This window comes from Suricata suricatta, chromosome 2, assembly GCF_006229205.1.
Source record: "Suricata suricatta isolate VVHF042 chromosome 2, meerkat_22Aug2017_6uvM2_HiC, whole genome shotgun sequence".
In the NCBI taxonomy this organism is placed as follows: domain Eukaryota; kingdom Metazoa; phylum Chordata; class Mammalia; order Carnivora; family Herpestidae; genus Suricata; species Suricata suricatta.
The window spans coordinates 64,761,229-64,770,535 of NC_043701.1; the positions used below are offsets into that span (position 1 = coordinate 64,761,229).

General features: G+C 44.2%; 1 protein-coding gene across 4 annotated transcripts in view; it reads left to right on the forward strand.

Moving 5' to 3' along the window:
- The window catches only part of NAPEPLD (N-acyl phosphatidylethanolamine phospholipase D), a 43,959-nt gene that overhangs the window by 30,091 nt on the left and 4,561 nt on the right, over positions 1–9,307 (forward strand). For all 4 annotated transcript variants that reach the window (XM_029927807.1, XM_029927793.1, XM_029927799.1 and 1 more), the window contains exons 3-4: positions 3,299–3,945; positions 6,637–6,751. In XM_029927807.1, coding sequence (XP_029783667.1) covers positions 3,299–3,945; positions 6,637–6,751 — 762 coding nt within the window. The remainder of the gene's footprint in view (positions 1–3,298; positions 3,946–6,636; positions 6,752–9,307) is intronic.

Here is a 9,307-nt window from a genome sequence, read left to right on the forward strand (position 1 = left end):
AAAAAAACCTAGAGGAAAAAAGAGATGCAGTAGTTTTCTAGGGATTTTATTATAGACATTTTGATGCACTATTTAAACATGATGCTGCTTAAGGTTTTTTAAAATGGTTTTAATAACATAATTCAAGTTCCACATATTGAAAAAATGCAATTGAATGAGTTTTGACTTGTTTATATACTCACAAAATGATCACCACAGTCAGGATAATGTACCTATCTTTCATCTCCAATAGCTTCCTTGTATCCTTAGTAATGCAGCTCTTATCCTGGGATTGGTACTTGTGGCCTTTTTTTTTTTTTTTTTTTAGTATGTATTAAATGAGGAAGTACTTAGGAGTCAGTGGTGGGAGGTAGTATGTGTGGAGGCCGGCTGGCTGACCTCATATGACTGCCATCACTATTTGTTTTCTCCTCTGTAGAGTTAGTTACCAGGAGCTACCTGCAGTATTATGGTGGGTACTAAATTAAACATTTTTCATGAAGTAGTTAGTACAGTGTCTAACACTCCATAAACGGTAGCTCTGGTTAGTGTTATTTTGTGTCATACTGAAGTACTTGACATATTGGATAAGTCATCACCATCACTACGATGTGCCTAGTATGAAGCCTAATACATGGTAGGTACTCAGTTTATATTACTTCTCTCGCTCTTCCCTCATTGTTGATAAGTATACCATGTGACATTTGTTATTGTTCAGTAACCCTAACTACTACCAACTTTGAGAATGAATTTGAAAAATTTCCACTCATTTATCCAACAGATTTTGTTGAGCACATGGTGGGTTGGTCTGTGCACTGTGCATTGGGCCCTGTGGGTAGTTCCAGGTTGAGTAAGATGGGAGATACGTCCTGTATACATCCAGCCAGGGTTTGGGCAGGGTCTGTTCATGGTGCATGAACAGAGTGGGGTGGAAGTTGAGTAGTTGGAGTGATTGTCCCTGTCGGTGGAGACTCGATGTTGGCCCCGTGAGGGGTATGTAATTAGATTAAGGTCTGAGCGGGATCAGAGGGGAGGCATTTTAACCTGAGGAATGGGGTCAGTATTGTGCAGGCCTCTGAAGTTCTGACTGGGAGCGGGCAGTGGTCCCAGTGTCGGTGGGACACGGCCGGGCCCTGCAGGAGTTGGGTGGGACACAGCTGGAGAGGAAGACTGGGGGAGTCCACCGCACGCTTCCTCCCGGGCTGAGGAGGGGAGTCATGCTTTGGCAGCCAGTAGAAAGCCTGTGCAGATGCTCCGTTAAGGGAGAGAGTTACCTCTCTCCCTTAAACAGAGACTGTTTCTGAGGTGGCCTTGTGTATGCATGGAGTTTGACAGGAAGACAGTTTAGTAATCAAGGAAGACTTTAAAGTATCTGGATAGGATTTAGAATCTTAACTAGATTGGTGACTACCAATAGAAAGGAAATGGGTAAAAGTGTAGAGTTGGTGCCTGATTGTCCAGGTTGTGGTTTCTTTCCCTTCCGGAACACTCGTAGAGTGCTCACAGTGTGCCAGCCACCCCTGACGTGGTCCCTACAACAGTGATGTGTAGGTACAGCTCTACTCCTTTTTCACATGGGGTGGCTTAACGGGCGTTTTCATTGCCCTCCACCTCTGCTGCTCCTTCTCCGCCTCTCAGGGCCCTTTTCTCATTCAGACCATCTCTGTGACCTCAGCTTTCCTTCCCCAGCATCTCCCCCCACCCCCCCAACGCTCCACTGTCCCTCTCTTGCCTCCACCTCCCTTCCTGCTGCCCCCTTTGTTCAGTCTTAATCTGTTATGGCAGCTGTTGTGACTACACTCCAGTTCATCATTTGCACTCCAAAATGTTTTCTCTAAACATAAATTGGGACCTTTTTTTTTTCCCTAAGATGCTTCCTGTCTCTGGGTAGACCATAGCATTCAAGGCTTCTTTTGTATTCTCATCCTTTATATAGATTGTCCCATCCCCAAATGCCAATGTTCATTCTTGGGTTTGGCTCTGTGCCTTTGGTTGGGCATTTTTTCTACTTGAAATAACCTCCTTCCTTTTCTCTGCATCATGAGCTTCTCATCAGTTGTTCAGGAAACTCACACAAATTACTGTGTCTGTGATGCCTTGGGCGTCTGGGCTCTTCATTCCTTCTTATTGGGCTGGAGTGTGTCTTGTATTTTACATAATTATCCAATACCAGACTTTTAAAAACTGATTTGCAGCAACTTACAAAAATCCACATAGCAGTAAAAAAACAGATGAACAGAGAAAAGCAGAAGGACTCTTAGTGTAGAGAAGTAAAGCCAAGAATTAGATTAGTGTAGAAACATGGGCTGTCAAGCCCTGCACAGTGCCGGAAGTAGCTTTATCCCAACTTCCTAGTGCAAAGAGAGAAAGCATGAACTGTTAGTTTTCCTAGTGGCCATCAAATGAATAAAGCCAGTCGCTCTGTGAAGAGCTTTTCCTGATACTGAGGATTGAGAGAAATGTTTCTGGGGTGAGTGAGAAGGTGGGGAAGGAGCCTGGAGATACACAGAGCCTTAAAGACACCCCTCCAATACACGCACGGCCAGGTTCATGACGCGTCTCCTGTAAGTGACCTTGATACAGAGGTGGAGCACAACTTAGAAAACGGTTTTAGAAAAGCCAGGGCTGTAACCCCAAAACAGAGCTTCTCCAAGGGTAAAATAGAGAATAAGCAAAGAAGTAGCACTTCTGTTTTGTTGTAGTTAGTTTTACATCTGTTTACCCCCAAAAGCAATCACCTTTTCATAGGCAGGGGCCATGTTCTGCTTTGGTTTGATTTGAAGGAGGAAATCTCAAGCTGAGGAATGGGGAGAGCCGTCTGTGACGGGGTTTGCCCAGTGCTCTGCTTTGAGTCCTGTGTGCTCGGTCAGATTCATATCTGAGATACAAGGTCTACCAGTAAATGGCTGTAAGTTTTCTTCCCTCTACGCAGGAGCCCACCTGTTTCTGAGACCGTTTTTAGCAGCAAACACCAGCACATGAAGGGGCAGAGTGACTGCAGCTAGGCTACGGTTAGAGCACTTACAGAAAAGAGCTTCTAAAATTTTTACTAATTCAGCGGTGCTCAAAGTTGCACATGTAATTTTCCCTTTGTCTACGGCATGTGGGACTAGGACGACCTGATACTGTCATGATCACTGAGTCAGACTCAGAGAGAGGTCTGCATTTTCATGCGAAAGGCAGAAATAGCAAATGTATCGAATGAGGTCAGTTCTCCCCAAATAGCCCTTCTCTCTCTAATCGGAGTCCAAATGTGTTGTGACATTCCCTTTATCCCCCGCTCTAACAGCTGCTTTCCCCCATTTCTGTCGATGCATAGGAACTTGATAAAGAGCTCCCAGTGCTGAGGCCGTATTTTATCGATGACCCTGACGAAGTTGGGGTACGGGAAGCCGGCCTGAGAGTCACGTGGCTGGGACACGCGACAGTTATGGTAGAAATGGACGAGCTCGTATTTCTCACCGACCCAGTCTTCAGCTCCCGTGCGTCACCGTCGCAGCACATGGGTCCGAAGCGCTTCCGCCGTCCCCCGTGCACCATAAGTGAACTCCCCCCGATAGATGCTGTCCTTATCAGTCACAACCACTATGACCATCTGGACTACCATTCTGTGGTCTCTCTGAACGAGCGATTCGGTCAGGAGTTGCGATGGTTTGTGCCTTTGGGTCTCCTCGACTGGATGCAGAAGTGTGGCTGTGAGAATGTGATCGAGCTGGACTGGTGGGAGGAGAATTGTGTCCCGGGACACGATAAGGTCACCTTTGTCTTTACGCCTTCCCAGCACTGGTGCAAAAGGACTCTTGTGGATGACAACAAGGTTCTGTGGGGCAGCTGGTCTGTCTTGGGGCCTTGGAGCCGATTTTTTTTCGCAGGAGACACTGGCTATTGCCCTGCCTTCGAAGAGATAGGAAAAAGGTTTGGACCTTTTGACCTTGCAGCTATTCCCATCGGAGCATATGAACCAAGGTGTGTACACTTCCCCGGAAGGCAGCTCTGCTGCAGAATAAGTCACCTCAGCCATGAAGTTGTTACAAGTTCCTGGTCATTTGCGATATCCTTTGCAATTTTAATGGTGGACTTTTGTTGTTAGTGGCTGTTATGGGGGGGGGGTCAGATTCAGTTAAATTTCTTTTGAGAATATTTCATTATGTCATATCCATTAAGTAATTACACAGAATCAGAAATTCTATCCCCCAGAAAGCTGGATGGATGTTTACATTGACGTACTGTTCTGACTCAAGGGAAACCAACCAGCCAGTCATCCAACCTAGCTCTCCTCCACGTGGGGGACACACTACAAAACCACCTTTCACTCCACGTCTGGGATGCATCTGGCCCCAGCCTGTAGCCCTCTTGTGTTTGGCAGAGAGAAGCCGAGGAATCCTAGCAATCAGTCCCTTGCAATGGTGTTATTTCTGTCCTTACCGGAGTTAATGTGGCAGTGACCCCGAGGCAGGTCCCTCCCCTTGCCCACTTTCAGAGCAGTTGAAAGGTCACATTAGCAATGGAGACCGAGGAGACCCAGCCCTACCTGTGCTCTCCTTCATCTTGTCTCAGGAAAAGAGAAGTGACTTCAAAGAATTTAGTTAGATTTCAGCTAACTGGGTGACAGGAACAAGTTAAGAGAAAATAAACACTAATAGTAAAACAATGTTATTTCTAAAGTACGTGCACAGATAACAGAATTGTATGTAGGATGGTATTTTATTTCAGCAGTCCTACAAGCAGGAAAACACTGGTTCAAGAATGAGCAAATCTAATCATTAGTTTCCATCTGATTTTATTATTTAACTTTTAGGGTTCATGAAAACCATTTCTTTACTGTCTATGAATGCTTTTTTCCTAGTTTAAGAGGCTGGACACTTTTACCTTATTTTAAAAAATTATTATGAATCTGTAGTAGTGCTTGAACTATACTTTTCCACTATAATTCTAATGAAGTCTCTCAAAACACCCTCTTTTCAAATGAATTTCATATGGTACTGATCTTTACTCAGTATGTTTTTACAGTATTAGGAGATCTCATGTGTAATTACAAAAACGCTTCGTCACAGTATATGAAGATCGTCGGTGTGGGAGGGTCGAATGTGTACGGACTAACTACGCAGGTTCACTCACAGAACCCCCCTCCCTGCCTGCCCCATAGCCTCTACCATGTAATCCATTGCTCTGGTCATTACTGACAGGTTTAGAAATAAGGTTACCAACCTAACTTCAGAGTACTCTATAAATGAAGTGCTTACACCAAAATGGCTTTCAGTAGTAGATCTGTAATGTTCATACTTTAACCCTACAGTATGGTCTCCTGTCATTCAGTATTCCATCCAGGTCGGTTAGGAAGTTTTGCGTGTTTTGTTTTGTTTTCAGTTAGGCCTCAGGCAGTGAGTGGAGCCCAGTGCAGGGCTTGAACTGACCTGAGCTGAGTTTGAGTCCGATGCCTACCTCACTAAGTCAGTCAGACACATCCCCACCCCCTGGCTTTTTTTTTTTTTTTAAGTAAGCTCTACACCTAATGTGGGGCTTGAACTTGTAACCCCAACGTGAAGAATCACATGCTCTACTAACTGAGCCAGCCAGGTGCCCAGGCTAAGTTTTTATTGTAACTTTTACACCAAAGTGAAAACTTTTAATTTATTTCAGCTAGACTTGGAGGTGGAAAGCAAATCCCTTTGCTTTGCTGTAGGAATTTAAGAAAAAAAATCAATAGAAACACCACAAACTATTCTGATCTTGCCCCGAATTCCAAGTGTCAGGAAATAGGGCAGAATAGTACTTCTCTAGTCTGCTGTTGAGAACACAGTGGCTTTGTTCCTAGGCTCCCAGGAGGCCCAGCAGCTCCTACCAGTAAATACCAGCCTTTAGCTGTTGCAGATGGATAAACTTTTCCATGATGTGGTCTCTACAGGCCAGAAGCACCTGTGTTGAGTCCATGTCCACAAGTCCTAACTGAAGCACAGCTGGCAGGAGCAGAGCTGAGACCCATTCCCAGTGACGGGTGGAGCTGGGAGGGGTCCCCATGCAGGCTGCTGCCCCCTGAGCCCCGCTCGGTCCCAGGCGCTCGGCAGCCTTACGCGGTTCCTGTACTCTTCATTTAGTCCCCAGCAGGTGCTCTGTGCTTGCTCAGGCCTCGCCTCACTGCTCAGCTGTAGGATGCTCAGATAAAATCCCTGAATGGTTAACTGGGGTTTTTTTTTTTTGCTCCCCGTTTTTAAACCTACCTTAATTTTTGTTTGTTTTTTTGCTTCAGCAAGTTTTAAAAACATGGTTTCAGTAACTTTGGTTCTTTCGAATTGCACTTTTGGTTTCTAGTTATTTATCCCTTATCCAGTTTCTTTGATTCCTATCAGGATTGCAGAATATCTACTTTTTTCAAGAATACGACCTACTTTTAAAATAAAACATCAGTAAAATCAAATACCCATGAAACAACATCTTACCTTTCAAAGGGGACTTGCGCTTGAGACTTAGCTGGGCATCGCTAAATTTGTGCAAGAAAGAGTTTTGCTTTTTTTCAGCAGCAAAGTGGGCTGAAAACAGATGGTTTTGCCTACTGTCTTACTCCTGAGCAGAACCTTAATGGTTGATTATAGATGAAGCAGTAATTAGAACTTAGTGTATATTTCAAAGGCCAGAATTGATAAACTGCTGTTTTATCAGGTGGTTTATGAAATACCAGCATGTAGACCCAGAAGAAGCTGTAAGGATTCACATTGATGTCCAGACAAAGAAATCTGTGGCAATTCACTGGGGAACTTTTGCCTTAGCAAATGAGGTGAGTGTGACTGTGATAAATTGTAACTTTGGTTATGTGTCTGACCTGAGAGGATCCTGGGGTCAGCACACCTTGCAGTGTGTTCAGAGACCAGACAAGGATCAGAACCTGCACAGTCCTCAAATGAATTAAGGGGGTAAGCCACATGAGTAAAACTGTATTTATATACAGTGAAAATAACCTCATTACATGCTGTTCTTCTGGAAGCATGTGGTTATAAGCCAAAAATGTATATAATCTTGGAAAATAGAAAAATGAACCATCATGTCTTCCCTCTCAAGGGGGCTTTTGTTCCAGCAGAAGATGTACATAACTAAAATACCTTGAAAGGACTGAGTGCTTCATGGTGAAATAAAGTGCTCTCAACAGTCACAGACGTTTCTGACTTGGAGGGATCATGGAGGGCTTCATGGAAGAGGTGATATCTGAATGTGACTGTGAGAAGGCAAGGAAGAAGGCATATCAAGAGGAGTAAGGGGCAGAGCATAGGATTAGAGGCAGCAAGTGAGGGGAATAGTGAGTGTATGGATGTGACGTGGAGGGCATGGGGGAAGTGAGGCTGGACAGCCTGGAACTTTCAGGAATGCTATTCAGTCAGTAAACAGTGTCTGCTCTGTGCCAGGCATTGGGATAAATGGTGGCTTTATTCCTAGACTGATTTTTTTCTTTAGCAAAAAAACATTTTCTCGTTTCTTGGAGCTGGGACTTGTCCTAAGTAAAATTTAGAAATGGATGGTCAAGGGGTGCCTGGTTAGCTCAGTTGGTTAAACGTCCAACTCTTGATTTCGGCTCAGGTCATGACCCCAGGGTTGTGAGATGAAGCCCCACGTTGGGCAGTGCTTTGTGGAGCCTGCTTAGTTTTCTCTCCCATCTTCCCTCTCTCTGCTTATGCTCACATGCTTTCTCTCTCAAAAATAAAACAAAGATGGTTGAACTTGGCTTCTACTTTGCTTTGTGTGGCCTCTTCCACATCCCAGGGCCTCTCTGCAGGAACCCTGTGTTTTCAGGCTGTTCTAGGCCCTCCCTCTGCCCGATTTCTGGCCTGCTGCCTCCCTAAGTCACATCTTGTTCCGTAATTACCTAATACACTGCCTGCCCACTCCTCCTGCCCCCAGTCCGGATTCGCGTCCCGTGATGCAGCAGCCCTGAGCCACGCTACGGGGAGATGGAACAGAGCAAAGAAATGAAATGACCACAGGGCCTGGGAGGGTGAATGGTGGGAACAGGAGTACGGGTGTGTATTTGAGAAGGAAACTGGATACTGCTTCCCAGTGGCATACCATACGATTCGGGGGCAATTTCTTATTCCATACATAATCATGTAATTTATTCCACACCCACAGATACATGTGTTCCCTATATGACATACGCAGAGCCTTAGATGAAATAATAGTATTTCTTCAAGCTCATTCAAAAAGAGGAATCAAGGATGACTCCCTAGGTTTTTAACTTAACAGGGAAGATGCTCATGCTCTTGACTGAGATGGGGAAGATAAGGAAAGGGTAGGAAACCTCAGACTTCAAGAGTTATTTAGTCTTCAAGAATTATTCCTGTCATAAATCTAACCTCCATCTTTGTTTCTTAATGAAACCTGTAACAACTCCTTAAGTCTTAGCAATTTAGAATGTGTTCATATTTTGACATTAGTTGCATAAACCTGACACTTATGAATTTGTTAAATTATAAAGACAATAGAATTTTTGGATGTGGACCCTATGAGTAAACACTTAAAAATGACTTGCATAAAAGTAGTTCTAATAGCAGCTTCCCATAATATATAAGCTAACTGAAAATGTCCTTAACCTGGCAACACTTAAAAATTGTATATTTAACAACATCTAATTTATCTAGGGAATACGAGTGAATTTCCTACATGATGTATTTAAGCACCAAAACTTAATGCACTCGTTTTGGTGAAAACAAATTTCAGGCATTACGTAAGATAGGCTACCCTTTTACCTCTTGGAGTCTGGCGCTTTAGCCCGCTCGGCCATCCTGACACGGCCCCTTTTACCTCTTGGAGTAGATCATGAAACTGACGGTTTAAAAGGGAACTTATGAGCCGTGCGGGCTGGCTGCCTAGCCCTGACTGGAACCAGAGTGCTGGGTGCTTCTTCCACTGCTTCACTCTTACCTCTGATCTGCTGTCTTGCTCGACTCAGTTGTTTCATGGCTGTGGGGCATTTTTACCTCCCTTGTGGGACTAAAGTGCTTGCATGAGTCACTCGGAAGGCTTTCTTGCCTCCTTCTAGATGGCTCAGACAGCCAACCATTGACCTATGAGAAACTCGGAAAGATAATGCAACATCAAAATCCACATTAAATTAGAGTCTGTCCCTAAAGGGTTTAGCAAAGAAAGGATTAGTGTGAGGTGACTGTAAGTGTATTGTTGGCCAAGACTTGTAGAGCCCGGGGTGCCAGGGGGGTGAGGTTTAACAGGTTTTCAGTGGAAAGCATTTAATCATTTTCAAATCTACTAAAATAATTTTGCAAAGGAAATGTTTTGACTTAGGCTTATAATGTCACATTTATGGGTGATATATTAGCAATTTCCT